Source organism: Daphnia magna, linkage group LG7, assembly GCF_020631705.1.
Source record: "Daphnia magna isolate NIES linkage group LG7, ASM2063170v1.1, whole genome shotgun sequence".
In the NCBI taxonomy this organism is placed as follows: Eukaryota; Metazoa; Arthropoda; class Branchiopoda; order Diplostraca; family Daphniidae; genus Daphnia; species Daphnia magna.
The window spans coordinates 10431005-10453345 of NC_059188.1; the positions used below are offsets into that span (position 1 = coordinate 10431005).

The 22341-nt window shown below is 40.9% G+C and overlaps 2 protein-coding genes across 6 annotated transcripts; one reads left to right on the top strand and one right to left on the bottom strand.

The window, feature by feature from the left end:
• Positions 1-5098: 5098 nt before the first annotated feature.
• Positions 5099-19509, bottom strand: LOC116926116 (POU domain, class 4, transcription factor 3). 5 transcript variants are annotated; one of them, XM_032932909.2, is made up of 6 exons: positions 19372-19505; positions 18994-19060; positions 18348-18615; positions 8184-8435; positions 7437-8125; positions 5099-6767 (listed from the first exon to the last, which is right to left on the bottom strand). In XM_032932909.2, exons 3-6 carry the CDS (start codon positions 18384-18386, stop codon positions 6425-6427), a joined length of 1323 nt encoding a protein of 440 aa, XP_032788800.1. In that variant the 5' UTR covers positions 18387-18615; positions 18994-19060; positions 19372-19505; the 3' UTR covers positions 5099-6424. The 5 variants fall into 5 exon arrangements, with proteins under 5 accessions (XP_032788800.1, XP_032788801.1, XP_045032327.1 ...); XM_032932910.2 differs by lacking the exon at positions 19372-19505 and adding an exon at positions 10062-10317 and having other exon boundaries at positions 18955-19060; XM_045176392.1 differs by lacking the exon at positions 18994-19060 and having other exon boundaries at positions 19372-19509.
• On the top strand, positions 19086-22289 carry LOC116926118. The gene is made up of 5 exons (XM_032932912.2): positions 19086-19221; positions 19381-19634; positions 19774-19923; positions 20669-20926; positions 21574-22289. The coding sequence occupies exons 1-5, from the start codon at positions 19089-19091 to the stop codon at positions 22261-22263; spliced, it is 1485 nt and encodes a 494-aa protein (XP_032788803.2). The 5' UTR covers positions 19086-19088; the 3' UTR covers positions 22264-22289.
• The last annotated feature ends 52 nt before the right edge of the window (positions 22290-22341 follow it).

The following is a 22341-nucleotide window of genomic DNA, read 5'->3' on the forward strand; positions in this document are numbered from 1 at the left end:
ACTTGTGTTAGCCTTATACCTTTCGTGATAGATGTGAATGAGTAAATGTTTCACTGTACGATACAAAAAATGCCATGCAGTACGTAGCAAATTTAGGTAACAGAAAACCAGAATGCTTTTCCTTCGAAACAATTAGATTGCCCACTAATCCGCTAAGTGTCTTTGATGCTTCGTTCCAGATTTTCCTTACTGACGCAGTACATCAGGTTGAAGCCATCGATTTGCAGCTTTATATCGTCAAACATGGGTACCTAATAATCATGTTAAGTATAATCGTACTCTTGCGGCTTGTACAGCATCTGTGTCTGTTGACAAAAACTAACAACGCAGCAAGCAAAAAAGGCCCTGTTAATGTACTTGAGATTATTTCGTTTGGCCCGTAGATGGATTTCTGGGGTCAATTCCCATCTGACTGTTCTTACGTTGATGCTTACTCGGTATATACCTTTTTTTTTCTCTCTCGAATCCTATACCATCAGTTTGACGCAATACGCAGTTCGAAAAGAAGTCCCAAACCTCTCGCTCCTCGTCTTATCCCCCTCCCCCAAAGCAGCTTCTGTCTTTTCGGGCTTGGGTATTTATTTTTCTTCTTCGCCATCTTATAGACTTTAATGCTAGCTTGCTAGTACAGGCTACCGTTCAAAGACTTATAATCGGATCAAACGTACACCGAAAAAGAGAGTCGGGCAAAATAAAGACTCAACATGTCCTCTCTTAATGCCAACTGAATATCAAAGGTCTCTGAGATAACTTGCATATTCTCCACTGTGTTTACCTTTTTACCCCTCTTCGTCGTCGAACAAAATCAAAAGGAAGTCGATCAGATTAAACAGTCGTCAGTGGGGTAAGTAAACTTGCGGACGTCTGTGGCGTATAGCTGGTTAAAAAAAAAAAGGTGGGGGGGGGGCAGTCTAGCAAACCAATGATGCCAACATTTTCTTTAAGTTTGAATGTCATGTCAAACAATATCTGGCAAAAGGTCTTACGTATTCACGTATTAAACGACAAATGGGAGACGACCGCCAGTTCAAGGATGTCATTCTGATTTCGTGTCACGTGTCCTTATGTCCGCTTTATAGCGTATAGCTTGTACAGAGACACACACAAAAAAAAACACAAAAAAAAAAAAAAAAAAGTAGAAAGAAAAAAAAAATAAATCAAAATGCAGGATTGGAGCACACAAATGCGCTCAGCAGCCAAAAAGCATCTGCCACTTGAAAACGAGAACTATAGAGAACGAGTATATCTACACAGTGGAGCGTGTCCATGATACCATTAGCATTTTCACTGGCTACTCCCTTTCTAGTTCCTCTCTCTCTCTCTCTCTCTTTTTTGTAGCTTTTTTTTTTTTTTGATCAAGTGCCCCAAACAAACTACAAAAGAGCAAAGAGAGGAAAAAAAAAACAGGAGGGGAGACCCTCCCCCTCCACTCCCCGCTGTACAAAAAAAATCGTGAGTGGTGGAGAGGAGGCGTTACACGCAGATACACTTACACACAACAGGGAAGAATAAAATAAAAAAAAGAGACGTCACAAAAGAATAGGAAACAAAAAAAAGGGAAAATCGTATCGAAAAGATATTGACATTCCCTAGAGGTAGAGCACCTTTTGTTATCCTGTCGTAAGAGACTCCAGCTGTCAACACGGGGGAGGGTACGATAACGAGAAGGGTGCTACTGTTGAGTGTATTAACTCTCTTGATGATTATTTTCCACACCCATATCAAGAGATTTAAATTTTCAACCATTAACGTTTTTGAATTAGTATCGCTTCTAAATCGGTTCGTGTGTCTAATAATCGCGTCTACGAGATCCGAGAACTATGGAAAAAAAAAATCAATGTGTGTGTAGGCAACTGCGGAGGTCCACTCGTTGTGGAATATTTTTTTTTTTTTTTTCTTTTGCTGGTGGTGGCGAGTTGTTGATTTATGTAACCATGACGACGGACGAGCGTGATGTCCACTGTCTAGTGGGTTCCACGGTTTGTATTCTATACACGTTACGATGGAGAAAGAAAAAAACTTTGCGGTGTGTGTCTCCCGGATTGATGAACATCACGTTCCATTTACCAATTTCCATCAAGAGAACATATAACTATACAAGCTGTAGTGGACTCTACAAAAGACGCGCTACAAACAAATGACACACACGATTCGTGGCTAGATGTACTGGCATTGTAAATCCTCTTTGTTATGTTGACTGCTAGATTTCCCGTTTCAGTCTATTGATTATGATAACCAGAAGCTCGTATATATTATTGGTCATCGATTCATTTGGATTGTATTGCCGTGCATTGATTTATCGGATCGTGTGATTCACCTGTGTGAACATCCCAGTTGAAATGGTCCCTTCCTTTCGTACACTAACAATAACCACAAATCTGGGAGGTCTTATACCCACCTGATTTTTAAATAAGCACACGCACAAAAATATATCTCATGAGAAAGGGAACGAGTTTTTTCTGTAGGCTCTTCTTCGTCAAAAAGTAAAAGTCTAATGATTTTGGGGAACATGTTGGAAGTTATAGAGAATCAAACCCCTCAGCATCCGACTTCTGTTTTTTTTTCCCGTTTGGATAGCGTGAAGTCTGCTGATTATAAAATGAAGGCGCAAAAACCCTAAAAAGCCAGTACGTCTATAGACTTCATAATTGCATACGTAGGCAGCTTCGAAATGGCCAAGTTTTGCTTCAGCGGATGTAGAGCCATTTTCATACGAGGGGAGGGCTGAAAAAAGTGCGCCGACACACGGCCTGAGTGTTATCCAGTTCTCTGACATGAAGGGCGGAGGGTCTTTTCGTTCATCCAGTAAAGCCCCATATTACGTATGATAAAAAAAAATAGAAGGGAAACAACAACAAACAAAAAAACAGTCACAACTTTTGGGGGTGTCTCTCTTATTGTGAGCCGATTGTTTTTCACCTACTACTGTTGACACTTTGATGGCCAAGTTTTGGGTCTCTGTTTCGTATATAGGCGGTAGAGAATGGCAGAAGGCAAACATGCAGCCGAGAGGAATCGAAACTTTTTCTCACCCACTTTTCTCCGGTGCATTTGCTGATGGTTCGAGGCTACCGGCATATTCACCTGTCTCTGTAGCTCCTATATAGGCTCCTGAGGGACGTGAAGAAGGCTGCCAGATTGGAAAAGAACATCACGCCAACGAAGGTCTCGTCGAATGTTTGTCATCTCAACTTCTCTGTACATCGCCTGATAGGAAATTCACCTATTTGTTTCTATTGTAGACATATATAAAAGTGTGTTAGATAAACAGGCCAAAAGGAATGAAATCCAAGAATAATCAGTTTATTCAGAATCAGCAGTCAAACAGCAGATTATGCGTATTTAAGCTTATCATTCATTCCTACGTACAGATGGGATATTGAACGAGCTAACAGGTAGAAAACAAGACAGACGGATTCCTTTCATTGACTAAGAATCTATACCTTATGTTGGTTTAAAACCTTCCGTTAAGACAGAATGAGGAATGAGCACTTCTAAGGCAACCCATCGACGTGGGTAATGAATACGTTGTCGCTGCACTATAGTTTTTTTTTCGTCTATAATTGATCAGATAGCTCAACAGTTGTATCAGTAAAGTCAAAAGACGTGAACCGAATTCTCAGAATGGCCAACGACGAATGAACAAAGCAAAAACAAAATAGACAATCGTCTGCTGACAAGAATTTGTTTACAATTCTGTATCGTCTGCTCGTTTTCGTTTGATTTGCAAATCCTTTTGGCGATTGTATTCTAGTAGGATATTTGGCTGTGGATTGCATTCATTATATACAGCTTGGGAGATCCACGATGACGACAATACCTTTCTAAGCGCATCTCTTTCATAGTCCCCAGCATCCATGAAATCAACGCTGGTTGATTTGTTATTAGTGGAGCGTGTGTGTATGCGACCTGCGATGGTTTTAATGGATCGAACATTGAATATTCCAGTCATTAAGTGCTCTTTAGTGTAGACTAATTATCTAATAATCGTCATGTCCACGTTAATTCATTCCTCCCTAGCATATGATATGCTAGATACACACTGTTTAAATCTATGTTTACTACAGTGCTGAGCACACCACAAAAAAGAAACCAATGTGTTTTATTAACATTCTTTTTACGTCTTTGCAGATTTACTGTGAAATAACCATTTAAGCTTTTATATATATACTAGAACAACATGTGTATAATACACTGGAATGTATAAGTCAGGTTAGTATTCAGGTTGTCACCATATCCACATGGGCAGTCTATTTATACACAGTCTCAAAGAAAGAAAAAGAAAAACCACATAAATGAATATGTAAAAGCAAAGTTGGGGAACAAAAGCAGTCTACGTCAAACAAAAAATGTGATCCTTTCTACTCTCTCCCCCCTATAAGCTGAAGAATACACAAAATACTATATAAGCTATAAGAAAGAGAAGAAAAAAACAAAATGTAGAGTTTGCGTACAGAAGCAGCTTGTGCAGAATGAAGCTGCGCGTGTGCCTGGAAATGCTGAGCATCCAGTGTATTACGGTGGGGATGGCAGTCACTTTAGACTCATCTAATATTGAAATGAGATTGAGGTGAATGTTCCATTATCTCTGCAAGAAGCAGCGAACAGCAGCACTAAACAGCAATAGAGCCTCTCGACTCTTTATCTCGCAGTCGTTCGGCTCTAACGTTCTTTGGCTTTTCTCTTTTCTGACGACTGTATAAACTGGCGAGTCGCACACAACAGTCTCGTCGGGGCGTTCCTATCGAGGAGAAATAACCGACAAAAGAGAAAAGACAGCGGAGGAAAACTCGCTATTCTCACTGAGTGTCATTCCTCTTTTGGGACACAACACTGGCACTTTGGTCAGATTCATTATTCATCAAGATCTGCTGCGCTTCGCTTCTGATTTCCAGCCATATAGTAGCTTGTGTGTAGCATATATTTATATATATTGTAGTATTAGAAAAGCGTGCGTTATTATACGATATCTCATTTCTTCCGTCCCAGTCTTTTGATTCTCTTTCAAAGGGCTCGCATGACAATCTTAGTGACTCCCCGTCTTCGCAGTGAACATTTAAACAAACAAAAAAATGAAATGAATTTTGCAGGGGCTACGTTTATAACCGAATGAAATGTTTTATTCAGAGAAAAAGATTACTTTTCGCAGGGACGGGAACAGGCCGAGGAATATTAGAGATCGAAACAACAATCAACTGGGTGAAATATTGACGTCACAAATTCTGTTTTTTTTTTTTTTGCTTTTTTGAGTTCACGTCTCCAGCCATTTGAATGAAAACAGACACACCAGAGAATTAAAAAAAAAAACAAAAAAAACAGCATAATAATAATGTGATAACTCCAAAAATCAAGTAAAAAGAGGATGACAAGATTTCAAAACGTGGGACTTAAAAATCAAGACGAAATGAACGTTCAAAGAAGTCAACTTGTTGGGGGGAGATTGGACCCAACAACACAATGTATGGCTATTTCTACATTTATAGCTATATTTAATCGCATATATATATATATATATATTTTCCCTTCCTCGATAATCTTGATCATATCACATGTATATTATATGGTTTGAATATGATGAATGCTAAAAGACTGTGAGAAAAAGAGATCAATATATATACACATTGACACGACGGCCAAGGTAAATTGGGAGGGACGATCAATAACGACGTGTGTGCATGAAAAATGATTTTTTTTTTTGTTTTTTATCTTGTCAGTAATTTAAGCTTTTTTTTAGCCGCGACGAACATTACAACAACAAAATCGCACGCTAATATAAATAGAATAAAATCAGCACGACACATAGCAGAAATCAAAAATCGTTTTTAATCTAAAAACGAAAAAAAATAAACCAAAATCAAAGATGAAAAGAGAAAACCCTGTTGATTGGCGCCGAATATTACACGTTAATAAAAATTGGGAACACGTTGCGTATACACACGTCAAGAATAGTTTTTAAAGGACCGTATGGATACGTATCGATATAATGTCAAATGAATTTCTATAGATTTGATTAAATATTTATATGTTTGTGTTTAAATCGAGATCGACGTTGAGCACGTTATGTTACTATGAATGTAGAATAATAATAATAATACTCTAGCTTAAAACAAAGACAGTCGGATCAAAATCAAAGCGGGGACAGACATTTTGAATTTGATTGAAACAGAAACATTGCGGGATTTCTTTCCCCCCCGTTAGTGGTGACCAGAGAATATTTAGGGACTCGAAATGACCAGACCAGTGGACACGTAATCATTTTTTTAAGCTTATTCGTATTAGATATATATATGTATATAAATATATAAATCAATTAAATGACTGACTCAATTTTCTTTGGTTCCGTTTTTTTCTTTTTTTTAAATTAAAATTTAACCTAATTAAATTTACTTGTTCTTTTTCTCGTGAAAAAGGAAAATTGATGGATTCAGCACGACTGTTGGGCAGCGAATTTCATGCGCTTCTGTTTCTGGCGTTGGTTGCAGAACCAAACGCGGACGACATTCTTTTTGAGGTCGAGTTTCTCGGCAATGGCGGCGATCTTCTCGCCAGACGGACGCGGCTGGACAGCGAAATAGGCCTCGAGAGATCGTTTCTCCGGTGCGGCAATCGACGTCCTCTTGCGCTTCTTTTCGCCAGCCGGAAGAACCGATGGCGCTTCCGGATCGCGACGCTTGTTTCTCGTCTGCGCTTCAGCTTCTTCCAGCCACGCGTGTAAAATCGGCTTCAACGCGATCATGTTGTTGTGTGACAACGTCAACGATTCGAACCTTGAACGATTTTTTTTTGGGACGGAAAAAAAATGTTTCAATTTTCTCAATTTGCATTTATGAGTGCATGTCATAAATTCTGATAGCCTATTCTTTTAAATGTGAGAAGAAGCAAAGAAAAAGTTGGCCTCGTTCCACCGTCCACTCAACGATGCAAATCTAAATACATACACGAGACGTAGACATAATAACCCGGATGACATAAGAAAACTTGAACGCGTATGCAAAAGAAGATTTAGAAATCAAAACTAAAAGACAATATTATTTATCAGTTAACAGAACCATTTTAAAAATGTTCAAATATTCTACAAAAAAGCTACGCAAAGGCAAAAAAAAGATGGACGTGTAAGAAGAGCCATTAAACGTATACACAGGCACGGCTGCACGTGTCCATGAATGATGGCGGCTTTTTATCAATTATAGAAATGGCTACACATACGTTTTAAATACTTAATTTCACCTCCTTGTGAATGAAACACGACGCGAATCACACACTCTTTGACCAGCTTGTCAGTCATCTCGTAATCCAATTTTTTGTTTGTTTGTACGAACGTAATATTCTAATCGCCTTTGTTTAGTACTTTTGCCCCATTTAGCTTCATGAAACATGTCTATATACATCTACATAATTAATTAGATTTTTTTCATTTGTTTTGTGCAGCAGCTCACCTGCAAATAGTACTCTGTGACAGGGCACCGACGCCGGGCAAGCGGAGATTGGCCAGAGCTTTACCGACGTCAGCTTGGGTGACGCCCAATTTGATGCGACGCTGTTTGAATCGTTCGGCAAACGCTTCCAGCTCTCGAGGATCAGAATCCGTATCGTGGATGCCGAGCGGAATGCCGGCCATTCCAGCCATGCCGGCCATCCCGTTGTTGCTTCCAGCGTTGCTGTGCTGATGCAACTGATGGGCGTGAGCTGCGGCCGCGTGAGCGTGATGAGGAGCCATTGACATGTGATGCGGATGTCCGTGCGGATGACTGTGCTGATGATGGTGGCCGGATAGTCCGGCGGCGGCGGCTGCTGCGGCCGCTGCCGCAGCAGCCGCCGCGTGATGATGGTGGTGACTGTGCGACGCCATCATGGCGTTGCTGGCCATGGCCGCGTGACTGTACATGCCGTGCAATCCCGGATGATTCGACATTGAAACTCCTCCACCGGAATTGTGATGATGGTGACCGCTGTTTCCGCTTCCGTTGCCTCCGTTTCCGAACGGATTGTGCTGATGACCCAATCCGCCGTTGCCAGACGACATCCCGTTCTGATCGGACGACATGGAATTCAACGATCCGCCGACGGAAGTGCTGACCGATAATGCTTCCATCATTTCCATCGTATCCAGCGACGGATGCCCCATCTGGTTTTAGTTTCAAAGTTACATTCCGAATGCATTTTCAAAATTTAGAAGACGCTACCTGATGTTGGCGTCCATTTTGGCTGGACTGGATCGTTGCCGTAACGGAGACGGACGAAGGGACGTGACCGTGAAGGAATCCATTGCCGTCGTGATGATTACGCAACGGTTTCAACGATTCGCTTCCACTTCCGCCACCTCCGCCAGACGATGCAGCAGCCAGAGCTTCCGATCGTGCGGCTAGTAAACCATCGCCAAGACTTCCAAACAATTCCGGTTGGCCGTACAGAAATCCTCCGCCATAGTCCCGACTCTGATCAATTCAAATTCCATTTTGAATTAAACTATATATCCACTACGAATAATGAACTAGGCTTGTAACACGAACGATAGAACGATGTACATTTACAATACTTGAATTTAATTGAAAAATGTAAGAATTCTTAATCAAAACTTGAATATAACAAACTCAGATTTATTGCCGGCCATTGCACGTAACGAGGCGTCAACGGTTGGACGACGTCTATCAATAAATCAAGTCATTTCGCCACATTTAGTACATCAATAATTCAAATACATTTCCCCTTAAATTAGCTATTTAAAAGCTAATAATAGATCGTACACGCCCGATTCCGAACATTAAAGAAAATTTGAAATTACATGTTGCATTGAACAATTATAATGGTTACCTGACGTTCACTATTTTAAGTGTAAGACCCATCAATTGATATGTTCGATGGGCTATGACCATTTCAATGCCAACTGATTCGTACACGTGACGAGTGTAGACTAAAAATTCATCGAACGTATCACCCCGTTAGGTTGGCAAACCCTTCACAAGGAGGCAGGGTAAGGAATGGCACGTGCCGTCCAGACCGTGAGAAAACGCAAAATTTCTGAGAAACGTTTTTAAAGAGGAATGTGACGCATCAACGCCATCGAATTCAAGAGCAACTCAACTTTCAGGTGGGAAGTTTAAGCAAAGAGAGGCGGGGGAAGGAAAATATTTAAAACGGGTTATTACTTTTGAATAGCTGTCGATTGACAGGTGCATTCAAGATGGCACCTCCCCGTAAATGAAACGAGAGGAAATTCTAAATCAATTTGAAATGAACGGCAATTAGCTCGATTTTCGGCGTTGATGGTAATCAATTAGTGTTTTAGCAGCGTTGCTAAGTGAATACAACGATACATAGCCAAATGTTAATATTCTCAGCTAGTACTTTAGATAAAACGCCTAACACTGGCGTCCAATTAAAGATTTCAATTAGTCAGCAATCAGAGGTGTGCTGTCGGTGCGCTGGCATACGAAGGGAAATTATTTCAAGATAAGAGGGAAGGGGTCGAGAGTATATAAAACACGTTGCCATTAGCTGAGGAAATGATATCTCTTTGTGCGTCTAGCCGTTCCGGGACAAATGCATCAGGTATATTTATCAGCAAGGGGATTGCACGTGTACCTGAGAAACGGATATAACCTTTTGTTTCCGACTTTTTAAAAGGCCTATCTCATTTTGGGGTCAACACAAATGCAACTACTTTGCCAGGCATCTTTCACCGTATGCAAATTAGGCTGTCCTATATTTGTGTTGTATGCAAAGCATTTGATTGAAAAATGTTTCCGTCCGTTTAAAAGAGGAAAATTGAGAAATTTGCATTTTTTTTTTTTTTTTTCAAATGGAGAATAGCCTCATTTCGGTGTTATTGCCGCTCGCGCGTCATACACGCCAGCGTGAGCGCGTGTGACGGGATATGATCAAGCTCCGCCTACCGACCTGAAACCAACGACCAATCATTTGGGCCGCAATAGATGAACGACGTCTATATGATGAAACCCACAAACCCAAAGCTCCACCCCATCATTTTTTTTTCCTATTCCTATTTTTTTTTTTGTTTGTTTGTTATTGTTTTAATTGATTATAATTGTACAGACACTCACCTGGGAATTTGTCATGCAACGTCTCATAGATTCAGCGGCGGATGTGCGGTAGGAAGTGGGCGAAAATCGGCCGGCTGCGGAAGAGTAGCACGACGAATTACCGGCGTTGACGACGGCGGCTGCTGCGGCGGCTGCCGCGGCCGCAGCCGCAGCCGCAGCCGAAGTGATGATGGGTTTGCCGTTGTTACCGCTACCGCCATTGCCACTGCTACCGCTACTCGGCGATGAATGGTGATGATGGTGGATGCTTTCCTTACTGTCCGTCGCGTACATCATGTCGTTTCGATCAATGATTCAAGCGGCCAACATACACACACACACACACCAACACAACACGAGTTTAAAAAAAAATGAAAATAAAATGTAACTTTGAATTTCCCGCGTAGATCCTCTGAAATCGATTAGCTACAGCAATTGTACTTCTGTTCTTTAACTGGACACCAGGCGGGTGAAATCAATCGTGTGTTCTACACGTATCGAAAAAGATGGCGGCTCTGTTATGGGAATCGGTTAAAGACAACTGGTCTGCATTAGAAAACAACCGACTTCACGAAACCGATTTGAAAAAAAAACAAACAAAACAAAACACGCAGCACGAAACGTGACTAGAATCGCAACTCGTTTTCCTTTTGTGTGTACGTTCTCTTTCGTAGAAGGACCCCTTCTTTAGAGGAGGGTGAGGTGCGAGCGTGAACGAGAAACAATAAAAGATGAATTGGCGCTCATCAAATGGGGGTATATGGCAGTCCGGCAACTGAACGAACAGCGTGTCAAACTTGTGTGCACCGGACCTAAATTTTTGTTTCGCTTCTCTCTGTCTCACTCTCATCTATATTACTGCTGTTACTCTTGCCGCAGTGCTCCTCTTTTTCTCTTGCCTCTGCGGGACCTTGATCGGGGTGGAGTTCGCAGCGTGTATAGAGACGTGTGGAATAAGGAAAAGGCTCCGCCCAAAACTCGGCTATCGGTGGGAGGAGTTGTAGCGTTTCCTATACGCTATCGACGTCAACCAATTAGAGATGGCCCCCGCGTTTGCGCCGCTCATTCATCTATGTGGCCCGTGAAAACAGCATCACGAAACAGCCTCGCCTATTTTAGTTTGTCTTTAGCGCCATTTACAGATTCAGGACTCTCCCCCTCCCCCTCGTTTTCTTTCGCTTTGATGAACAAAACTTTTGGCTTTAAGCGTCGCCTTTCTCTTTCGGAAACAGTTCACAGTTATGACGGCAATTATTAAAATTGAAAGATAAAAAGAGAAGAGGATATTTAAAAAAAGTTCCCGAAAAATCCTAAACCCACGTATTCATAATTATTTTATATACCAGGCCTGTAAAGCCTTAAATAAAGGAAAAATTAAGAGTCATTCTAAAAATAGTCGAGACAATCTCAGCAAAAGTTTGGTATGGGGTTTGCTTTTGTTTTTGTTGAAGGTATGGGTCGTGAAATGGGAATTATGTATGCATGCGTCGTTGAACGTTCTAAAATGAAATGAGTTATGTGTTGCCTGTGGACTTGAAATATTTAACAAGACCTTACATCTCAATACACGTTGGCTTTCCTCCTTGCTCTTTTTAATAACAAAAGTCTATGCATATTCAGTAACAACTAATAACGTTCACGATTGAACGTGAAACAGTTGAAGATCCCCGTTTGTGACCCATCCATTTGTGCTTTTCTGCTACTGTACGTGAATGGTTGCATTTGTATACAAAAACAGATAATTTCGTATGCATCATCAGGTGGTCGCCTACATTAATGGCTGTAAGAAAGGTCAAGAACAGTCGATTTATTTGTACACGGCCACATCCAACACATCATTTTTTTATCGTGAATGCTTTATGTACATAGAGTCGTATATATGCATACAAAATGCACGAGCGACGACTCAATACAACTACCCCGCATTAGCTCATCGCAACGCAAATGGCTACACCGATGCCCTCATTTGAATCGCTTGCATCTTTTTCAAATTCAAATTGAAAGACGCGTAAACGTTACAAAGGGAATAACGCTCAAAATAAAAAATTGTGTGTACATAGAGGGGGGCGAAGAAAGAAAGGAGGGTGGAGACATTTGATGACATTGCATGACCGCGTAGGGCCGTGTGTGCAGTGCCATATGGTAACGTACTCACGCCGGGGAAAGAAAAGAAACGAAAAAACAAAAAAAAACAAAAAATGTTGGGACGATATGAGACTGTTCCATGCCACTTTATTCTATATAGTGTGTACTGTGTGTCGCGTAGAATCGTAACACGAAAAGAAACAAAAGGACGATGGAGAGCCCCAGCACTCGACATCACATGTTTGAAAGGAAGTACGTATATACTAGAAGCGGATACAAAATACAGGAGAGACGGCCTCTGTTGTCTAACATCGATTGTTATGTACCTTTGATGCTATTATATACTCCGTCATCTCATTAAATAAGATGATTGCGGTTCATTGTGTGTATACATAGTATACATTTCACTGTAAATGAAAATCAGCTAATCAATCGTGTGGCAATAAACAGTTGTCCAGATGGATTACTCTTTTTTTTGCTGAAAATAGATTTCTGATGTCATCTAATAATATACAGCCGTGATTTTATTATCCTTCCTTCGTATAGATTGAATTACATGGATTTTTTCTTTCAAATTCCCGCCGGATGTGTATTGCTACTTTTCTGTGCCCCCCTTGACACATCTCCCCCTTCTCTTTTGGCACGTTATAGTTCTGTTGTACATACACAACAAAAGAGGATTGTAAGGCAGAGATTATGACATAGTGGGGGTGGGTTGTGTATACAAAGAGAAAAGAGAGGGATGCACACACGAATGAAATTCAAACCATAACAGATTGTGTGCACAAGGGTATTGACCCATGTCATTCACCATACAACGAATGTGTGGATGATCATCAAGGTAGCCTATACTACTTTCGAATAGAGATTGTCTACGTATTGTATATATAAAGCTCTTGTGTGTTCACCACAAATCACGAGCTCCATTAACACTCGATCTTGTATATAAACAGATAGAAAAGGCTTTAGTTATAGGGCACCGATGATTACACAAAGAAAAGGCCCTCGTTACAATTGAAATGTACGCCAAACAGTTGGGACTTGTTTAAATTCAATTCAAACGTGTTCCGCTATTTATAGTCGCACACAACAACAACAACAAATTGAGTTTTAAACAAGTTTGATCATTCAGAAAAGCAGCTGTTACGTCATCCAGGGTTTATAAAAAAAATCGGGTTTATATCGTCAAAGAAAGAAACACGTTTCATTCGTTACTTGAGTACATTCTATTCTTCCGAATCATTAGAGCAAATCATACACCTGTGTATGCAGACAGGCCCTTCCTCCCCTCTTCATCGTTGGCCTTTATGTCAATATGGAAACATAGTTTCTCTCTCCCCTCACCCTACAGTTACGTCATTGTTACACAAAGTCCACCTCGTTATTTTCATCCACACACAAAAAATGACGAAAAAATAAGGCCCTCGGTATCAAACGATGACGTCATTTTTCTTAGCTAATTTCTTCTCACTTCAATTTTTAATCGAATTATTTAAAAACAAATAATAATAATAATTTCTGCCACACCAAACGAAGACCCCCCCCAAAAAAAAAAAAAGAAAAAAAGACGAAGAGGGGGAAAAGAAGGAGGGAAAAATGGGCGTTAATTCTTATATGGGGCTGTGGCGACCCCACCATTTAGGGGACTCTACGAGGTCTCGAAATGAGCATTCCCGTTTTTATATGCTGTATACAGTACAAAAACGCTTCCGAATATATATAGAGGCAGAAAACATAATAATGACTATCACATTGTGTTTTTCCCAACCGGTCAGGCCCTCGTTGTATAGGCCCTTACAGCACCGTATATAAAAATGGCCCTCTATATACTAAGGAAGCCGGTCGCCTTCCTTTTCCCTTTTTTTTTATAGCGTTCCATATTACGATGTATGCATTTTCACAAAAAAATATGAGAAATAAAAATAGCTATAAAGAACATAAATGCGTCTGTATATTACCTCATTCGGCCAACAAAGAGGGGATAGATAGTATAATAATAATAATAATAATAAAGAGAGAACGCAATCGATTGAGAGTTAATGGTCCGCATCGCAGCCGTCTAATTGCGCAACTCATTTCTGCCTATCAAAAAATCATACGATGTAGTGTGTCCGATAGCCTATAGCTAAGGAATTGCAGTCCTCAACATAAAAGACTGGCGCAAAGAGATATATATAAAAACCATCGGCGTGAACGAATATAAGATGTGGCAGGTATATGGAGACACACATGAAAAACGAAAAGTTCTTCACGGCCGATAACCGGAACCAGACGGTTCCGGTTTCTTTCCGTTTCCCCCTTTTAAATGGAAACCCATTGTGCCTGTCTTTATTAATTTGGATGTATATACGTAATTAGAATCTGTGCTGCATGTACAAGAGAAAATCTCGACAAACACGCAACTTATAGACGTGCATGTCTGTCAATCTGCGCTTGCAACAGTTTCAAAGGGAACTTTACAAACAATGGCTCGTCAACTGCCGTACACGGACGCTGGACAATGACACGAAATTTCCATTTAAAAACGTCATCCTACTTCGAATAGCAATTGATTTGCCGGATCTCATTTTAAAAAAATGCCGGATGTATTCCAGTACTTCCGTACACGATTCCGGAGAAAAACAAATCGATCCAGCCGTATTTTAAAAAATAATAATAATAATAATATCGCAAAAGATCTGAATACCCATACCCTCATTTGTTCCCCCCCCTTTACGATTAGTAGATGGACCCTACGGTCTGACAGGAAAAAAGACATAAGGTTCCGATACAAAAAAAGGGGGGAGAAACCCATAGAAAACGAAAGTACACACACACACACACACACACAGAGTAATAACGATTAACTCAATTTGTATATATCTACTATACAGACAACCGCCCCCTCCTTTCGTGTCCCTGTGTATACACATCGTGAGGATAACAACATCCCCCCTATACTCCCTCCTTTTCACTTCCGACAGCAGCACGTATGTAGATACACACCCCTTTAATTCCTTGAACAAATTGATTTGCTTAATAACAAAAACATGGCGATGCAAAAAAAAAAGGGGAAGGGGGGACCTTTTTTGCGGCAGTCACGTGACCGCAGCAAAAAGTCACGTGACGTCGATTGATGGTTGGTATTAGGCATCATTTACACACCCAGCTCTATACATCACACACACACACACACGGGGGGGGGGGGCAAATGTTAGCCGAGAGGCACAACGATTACTCAATAATGATTTGAGTGGAGTTTGATTTCTTCTTCTTTTCAAAAAGAAAAACAGTCGCAATAAAAGTAATTATGTGTAACAACAGAAACAGATATAGTTCTAACGAGAGATACGGACGATACGTAACGACCATCAAGAGAGTGAGAGAGAAACAGAGTAAAAGGCATCTGTGTCTACGTAAAAGGGGTGGGGTAAAAGAACAACAACAACAAAAAATGGGCGTCAAGAGTTTCATCGATGATTTCCCAACTGAATTGGAAAGTAGTTACATTCCTCAGTGGCGTTGTTTACTATTAGAAATTATCGTTTGATCGCGCAACACGTGTGAAAGTATATACCGTCTCCTTTCCCTTCTTTGTTTCATTACAATCACAAGATTTATTGGCCCTTTGATTGGATTATAATAGCAACGGTGCGTTCATTCCAAAAAAAGACGGGGAACATTTGATGCAACTACACCGATACGGGTGTAGTATATTATTCGATCCGTTGATCAGCTGGATTGTTTTTTTTTTTTTAAAGGACCTTATATATCGTAGATATATGGTAGGTGTCTGTGTAATAACGAATGACTGTGTTTGGATTGTCGAATCAATCAAATGTATATAGGTCCTCGATAGATAAGGATATTATTGTTGGGTATGATCAAGAAGATTCGAGCCTCCCATCAAAGAAAACAATTTATTTTTTTAATTTTTTTTCGAAAAACAAAATCGTTAGAGTGTGTGACGGATGATTGGAACTACCATCAGTAAGATCGAATTTTACAATGCCGAGTCATCCCTCAAACGGCTGCTGCTTTTGCGGCTGTTGGGTCTTACTCGATTATAAATGCCCGTTCTTTAGCCCTATAGCCCTATATAGAAAACAGCTACCACTATATTATAATGTCTTAGTATTATGTTTTTTTTTTTGTTTTTTTGAAACCATAAACTATCTGTAAAATTCATTGATTCTTTGCTCCGATTTGCTGTTCTTTCAAAATTTCAATCCCCTTTTGTTTTCTCCGCATTGATACAAGGACCCCCCCCAAAACAAACGAACAACTCGTAGATTATACATCGATTGAAACATTAATATAGACGTATAGTCGCTGTATACAGAGTTCGTTATAATCTGTATAATGGCTTTGTACAGCAGGTTCACGTCTCGGTAAATGAGGGTGAAAAAAAAAAAAAAAACTAAAGTCAAAATTTTCTTTACAGAACAAGTTGGATTGGCAACCAGAGCAGAGACAATAGACTCTCTCCTGTCGCAAAGCAAAGGTTATCCAATGAATATTCAATTAATTTCCATATTCCCCCATTCCACCGACAAAAAACGAAAAAAACATCTTATTCCCCCCCAAACAAAAAAATAGGAGATGCACGAAAATCTTTATAATGACTTGGCAAGCAGGTCTCTATAGCATCACAAAAACATGTTAACTGTCTTACAGAGTGTCACTGCTCTGTGCAGACTGTACAGGGCGACCTTTTTGAGCCGATGGTCCAGTTCCCGAATTCACCGTCTACAATGCAAGCTCATGTATTGGTAAATGCCTCAGTGTAAAACTTTGGATTCTCACGGAATTATAGATGGCGTATAATAACGCAGATCTAGGGATGGATGGCCTGAACACACCGGGGGCCATCAAATGTTTAATAGGCCAGTTGAGTGGCAACTGCGCTTGATTTTACCGAGTGAGGAGGACCCTGTTGTTATTGACGGTGTCATTCTGTCAAACAGATGCGCATCTTGGAAAATGGAACGTGATGGACCGGCAAAATGCCCATATGCCTCCAGCTAGTCCTTTCTGAAACTGCGCAATAGTTTTTATTTTTATTTTTTTTCACGGGTTAGGAGGAAAGGTTAGATGGATCGGATAGACGTAAAGCGGTAGACTGTCAAAAACTGAATCCAGCTCATGTTTACTTCAACATATTCCCGTCTACTTTTTTTTTTTGCGTTTACTGACAGGTTCTATTGGGAATGACGTAAAGTGGAGATGGGCCAATGTGACCCTTTCTGTCGATGTATGAATTAATGAAGAGACGTAATATCCTGCGTTTCCTCTTCGGCTGTATCATCAAAGAAATTTTTTTCAAAGGTGAATTCTATCCCAAACTCTCGATTTTTGCAATTTTTTTTATTTATAAGACAACGCGAAGCTTCGGAAAAATATACATATATATAACGTCTAGCTCTTGTATGCAAAGTGACGGACAAATTTGCATAAAAGATAAGACAGATGCAATATCTGAGCTAGTGCACCCTACGCATATTTTCACTTGAAAATATAACGTAAAACCTGTGTAACGGATGGGTGACATTTTGTTTTTAATAATCAAAAATATTAACGTGGCTCTTTGAACTGGACGGAAAAAATATGTCACTAAATGGAACCTCCCAAGAAAAATTTGTTTATGAATAAAAAATTCTTTTCCCAAAAATATGGGGGGAAAATAAAATGGATGTATCAAAAAAGGCGTGGTCTCAGGGCGTGGGTGTCGTCAAAATGTGAAAGAAAAATAGAAAAAGAAAGCAAAAGATGCACCTGTTTAAACCTATGCTGCTCTACATTCGTGCAACGGCATATCGTCATAGACTGAGAAAAGACATAACCTATACATGCCCTTCTAAATAAATGATAACAAATAAAAAGAAAAAGGGAGAAACCAGATTTTAGGTAATTCTATCATCGAAAAAGAAAAGGGGGCGCCTAAAAATCAGAGAAAAAACGAAAATAAAAGAGAAAGACAGGATCGATTGAACATTCATGAGTTTGGGTTCTCTCTAGCAGCTGAAATCGACAGAAAAAAAAAATCGAAAAAAAAAAGGGGAATCTTCAAAAGCAAAAAGAAATAATAGCACGATCTATCCAACGCATGAAAATCTTTCAGATTCAAAGGGTTAGGTAGCGTCCCTATTCTCAAAGGCATACGCGATTTCTATAGATTTCATCGGCAACGATGAAACGTACATCAAAAATCGAAGGTAATGAAAAACGTATGTGTACACATACCCCGGTTTTGAAAGGAGTTGCACGTCGACGCAGCTTCATCCGGCTTAGATGTACGCCAGATTTTTGTTTTGACCCGCTCAATGTTGTTCCACAACATCGAGAAGCGCGTGCAACACAAGAGACGAAGAAAATGGGCAAAGCCAACCGGCTGTCCGTGCGTCCATCAAGTTTGAATTATCGATGAGCTGGACATGCAATGGGGTTCCGTCATTCTGTCCCGACATTTCGGCTGTGCTCTTATTACCGTCTCCCCTTTGTGACAATAGCCCTGTCGATCAGAAAATAAAACAAATGACACACGATCAGCGCCTATACACGTAGAAAGCGAATTTGATATTTGAAGAAAGAAAACGAAAAGAGACAAACGGTGAAATAAAAATCTGCTGAAACGGGTCAGAGCAAAAAATAGAATAAATAAATAAAAATGGAGGAAAGAATCGAATAAATGCAAAGGGAATGAGAGACAGGTGAAACAGGTGCGTTCCCGTGAGCTGCGGGAATGGAGGGTGGCCGTTCGAATTGTGGGGGAGGACGAACAAACAAGGACAACACGCAACGTTTTAGAAAACAACTGGGAGAGTAAAAAAAAACAAAAAATGGCACGTACACACAGCTCAGAGAGACACCTTTCGGCTTTCCCCCTTACCCGTGTCCAGGTGCCCCATTCAGTGCCCCTTCAAGTTGATAATCAGTAATGCATGACGTTCTCTCGGCTAGAAGAAAGTAAAACAAAATCGAATCATGTTGTGGTCCGTGTTGAGTTTGGAAACGAAAATGATTGCCATGTTTGGATGCGCAATCGTAATCGCTTTCAGCATTCTGATTGTCATTTGTTTTCTCATCCCGGATACCTGGTGGATATGGCCGTGGACAGGTAAAACTAATCAATTCTATTTATTTTTTTTTTTGTATGTGTGTGTGTGTGGAAATCCAGCAAAAATGAACTATCGATCTCCAACTTGTGTTGCATCATCGTCATCTCAGTCTACGACGCCATTTTTAACGAATGAATGACTCATGTTACCAATTGCAGGTGAATCCGTGGCTGGCGAAACGGAAGGTACTGGCCCCAACGTTAAACTCAAAGATTTCCATCACTGGCCGACGGAAGAATCGACTGCAACGATCGTCGATTCGAACAGAAAACCTCGTTTGTCTCGCAACGAGTTGTGTTACGATTCTTCCGGATTTTCCCTGGATAGCGGAAGACCTGGCTCGTACCGCGGATCTAGCAGCAACGCATCCAGCATCGTCAGCGAAGCCGGAATCAGTCCGTGCAGCAGTAGGGTAGGTCCCACTTTCGCCTTAAATTAAAGACAGGAATGAAAAAGAAAGTCTTTTATAATCATTGAAAGCTACTCCATTATCAACGACTCTTGTTCAAATCTAAATGCGACGCCATATTTATGTTGGTTTTTAATGAAAGAGTGGATCGACAACGACGCTGCAGACGCCGATAGACGAGCCGAATCGAGCGCAAGTGCATCTCACGTTGCAATCGAGCGTCGTCACACAATCGGACGACAACGACGTCAAACATTCAGCTCTTGATCAGCTACTGATTATCACAATCGAGGTAACGTTTTGCTGCAATTCAATGGACGATTGAGATTTTAACTATGACGCCCCATGTTGATGTGGGTAGTGGGGAATTTCGTGTGTTCTAATATGCGGGTTGTGTTTAACGCGTGTCCCTGGACGGTAGAAATCGGGGTCGAGGGAAACACCTGTCGTTATCATTTCCCTGCTTTACGGGCAACTTGTCGTCGAATTTTGTTGATTGGGGTGGTCGTGTTCAATCATCTAAATAAACCCTCACCCCCACCCCCCCTTTGATGACGTGTTGGTGAAATCCGCTGCCATCCGCTCTTGATTAACCGCAAAGCTAATCGAAATCAACACAACAAATGGCCTGGTAACATGAGCTAAAGTAGTAACAGATTTCATTAATCTTAACTTTTTCTTGTGGGGAGGTTCTGCATAAGGGCAAAACTTTCCTTTTTCTTTCGAAGCGAATATTATGTAGAGATCAAAGTTAAACATGTGTGTGCATATTAAAAGAGATCGTGTTCCCATTGACAAAATAAACCCCCTCCTCTTTCCACACAAGTAAAAAACCTAGTGGTATACATACGTATTATAATCCGATTAACTGTGCCAGCAGGGGGGTTATATTATTAACTAGATGCGCGGCTAGACAAAAGTAAAAACAAAAAAATTCCGCGAAATTCGAAAACTTATTTTACAATTATTTTTTTTAAAAGAAAAGGCAAAACTATTTTAATTAAAATAATAATAATAATAATTCATTTGTAACGTAGAATGCAACTGACCTTCCGCCGAGGAGTTACGTTGATACGGTCGATCCATCCGTCAGTGTCCGTTTGGAGAAGAGGAACAATCACCGGCTGGGCAGTCTGATGGGCGCGTTGATTGGCAGCGGAGGAGTGGTCAACGGACGAAGAAATAGCCACCACGTCGTGACGGAAGACTCCACCTGTCCGGTGGTCTACCACAGCCGACATCCGCGCTTCCAGCATCCAGTGACGATCGCCGTGCCCAAATGCACGCAGCTAAAGGTTCGAATAAAAACGAAAAGGTTCAAAACTAAACGGGCATCACTGACGTAGCTCCGAAATCCGGAGCGGCCTAATATTCCCCCTCCGCCGTCTGTTTTTCCTCCAGTTAATGGAATATTCAATTTCAGTTCAGTCAAGCGCTTGGCAATCGTGATGAGATGCCCCAAAGTCTGCGTTTCCCTTCAGTCGTCAGCCTCGAAAGCTATTATAGGCAAAGCCTTTTGTTTCCCGATTATTTCCGTCCGCTGTGTGTGTGTGTGTCTATCCGGCCCAAAGTTTCAAGGCTTGTCTGACTCGCTTCGACCGTGAATAATGATCCAAGGTTAAAAAACGAGCGATCCTTAGACGATTTGCCCAAATTGAGAATTCTGTTCAATATGGGATTTCATGTCTGAGATCTAGGGAAAAAGAAGAAAGAAAAAAAAAAAAGCTATTAGAAACAAATAGGGGATCGTGAATAATTACGTAAATCATTAAGATGATAGGCGTAGAACATGAGAATTTGTAACCAACCAATGAACAAATTGACGAGAAAAAATTAATAAATCAAGAACCTTTTTTTCATCCATCTGGCGATCATACTAATAACTGATTTGAATAAATTCAAGTCATCTCGATTTTAATGTTTTGATTTTTTTTAATTGCAGGATTGCCAATTGGTTGTGAAAGTGGAAGACAAGGATAAATTGGTGGGCGTGACTGAACTGGGCCAGTGCACGGTGGACTTACGCGAGCTGGATTTTTTAGCCGGATGGCTGGATGGAGGAAGCCCTGAACGACAAGAATCGATCGTGCGTCTCAGTCGATTTCTGGACATTTCCAAACCGGTAGAAAAAGGCGCCATCCTTTTGGGATTGTCTTTCCTTCCCACCTCCCAGCGCATCACCGTTCAAATGACGCAATGCAACCGGCTCTTAAAAACAGCTGATTCGTCTTTAACTCAAGCTGTGATCCGCCTATTTTTGCTCAACGAGTCGGGCAGGGTGTTGAAAAAGCGGAAAACGGCCCCGTTCAATTATCCGAACGGAGGCGGTGGACGGATCGAATTGAATGAACTTTTTCACCTTGACGTTGAAATTGAGCGTTGGGATCGTTGCGTCATTTTGCTCGTCTTATCGCGTATGCTTTCAAACGAGCTGGCCGCGTCACAGGCCAGCAGTCAAGAGTCCAGCAGCCTAGACGGAAAGCCTCAGCCGATACGGAGCCCTCCGGTCTACCAGCACTCGGGTCACGTGGCACTCGGCAAACGGGTAACGGGACACGCCGAACGAATTCATTGGAACAGCGCGTTCCAGAGTCCTAGACGAGTAATCAGCCAGTGGCATTGCCTACATTAGGGATCGAAAATTTTGAAAAATTAGAAGAAAAAAAAAAATTAAATTTGTGATGTTTTCAGAAAATGTGTGGCGTTCGTG

Excerpts from the sequence above, each read along its gene's own strand:
- LOC116926116 (XM_032932905.2), bottom strand. The coding sequence starts at position 10,337 with ATGATGTACGCGACGGACAGTAAGGAAAGCATCCACCATCATCACCAT. Across the intron at positions 8,126-8,183 it reads AAAATGGACGCCAACATCAG|ATGGGGCATCCGTCGCTGGA; the intron begins GTAGCGTCTTCT and ends AACTAAAACCAG. Across the intron at positions 6,768-7,436 it reads TCACAGAGTACTATTTGCAG|GTTCGAATCGTTGACGTTGT; the intron begins GTGAGCTGCTGC and ends AAATCGTTCAAG.
- LOC116926118 (XM_032932912.2), top strand. The coding sequence starts at position 19,089 with ATGTTGTGGTCCGTGTTGAGTTTGGAAACGAAAATGATTGCCATGTTT. Across the intron at positions 19,635-19,773 it reads TCAGTCCGTGCAGCAGTAGG|AGTGGATCGACAACGACGCT; the intron begins GTAGGTCCCACT and ends TTTTAATGAAAG. Across the intron at positions 19,924-20,668 it reads TACTGATTATCACAATCGAG|AATGCAACTGACCTTCCGCC; the intron begins GTAACGTTTTGC and ends TTTGTAACGTAG.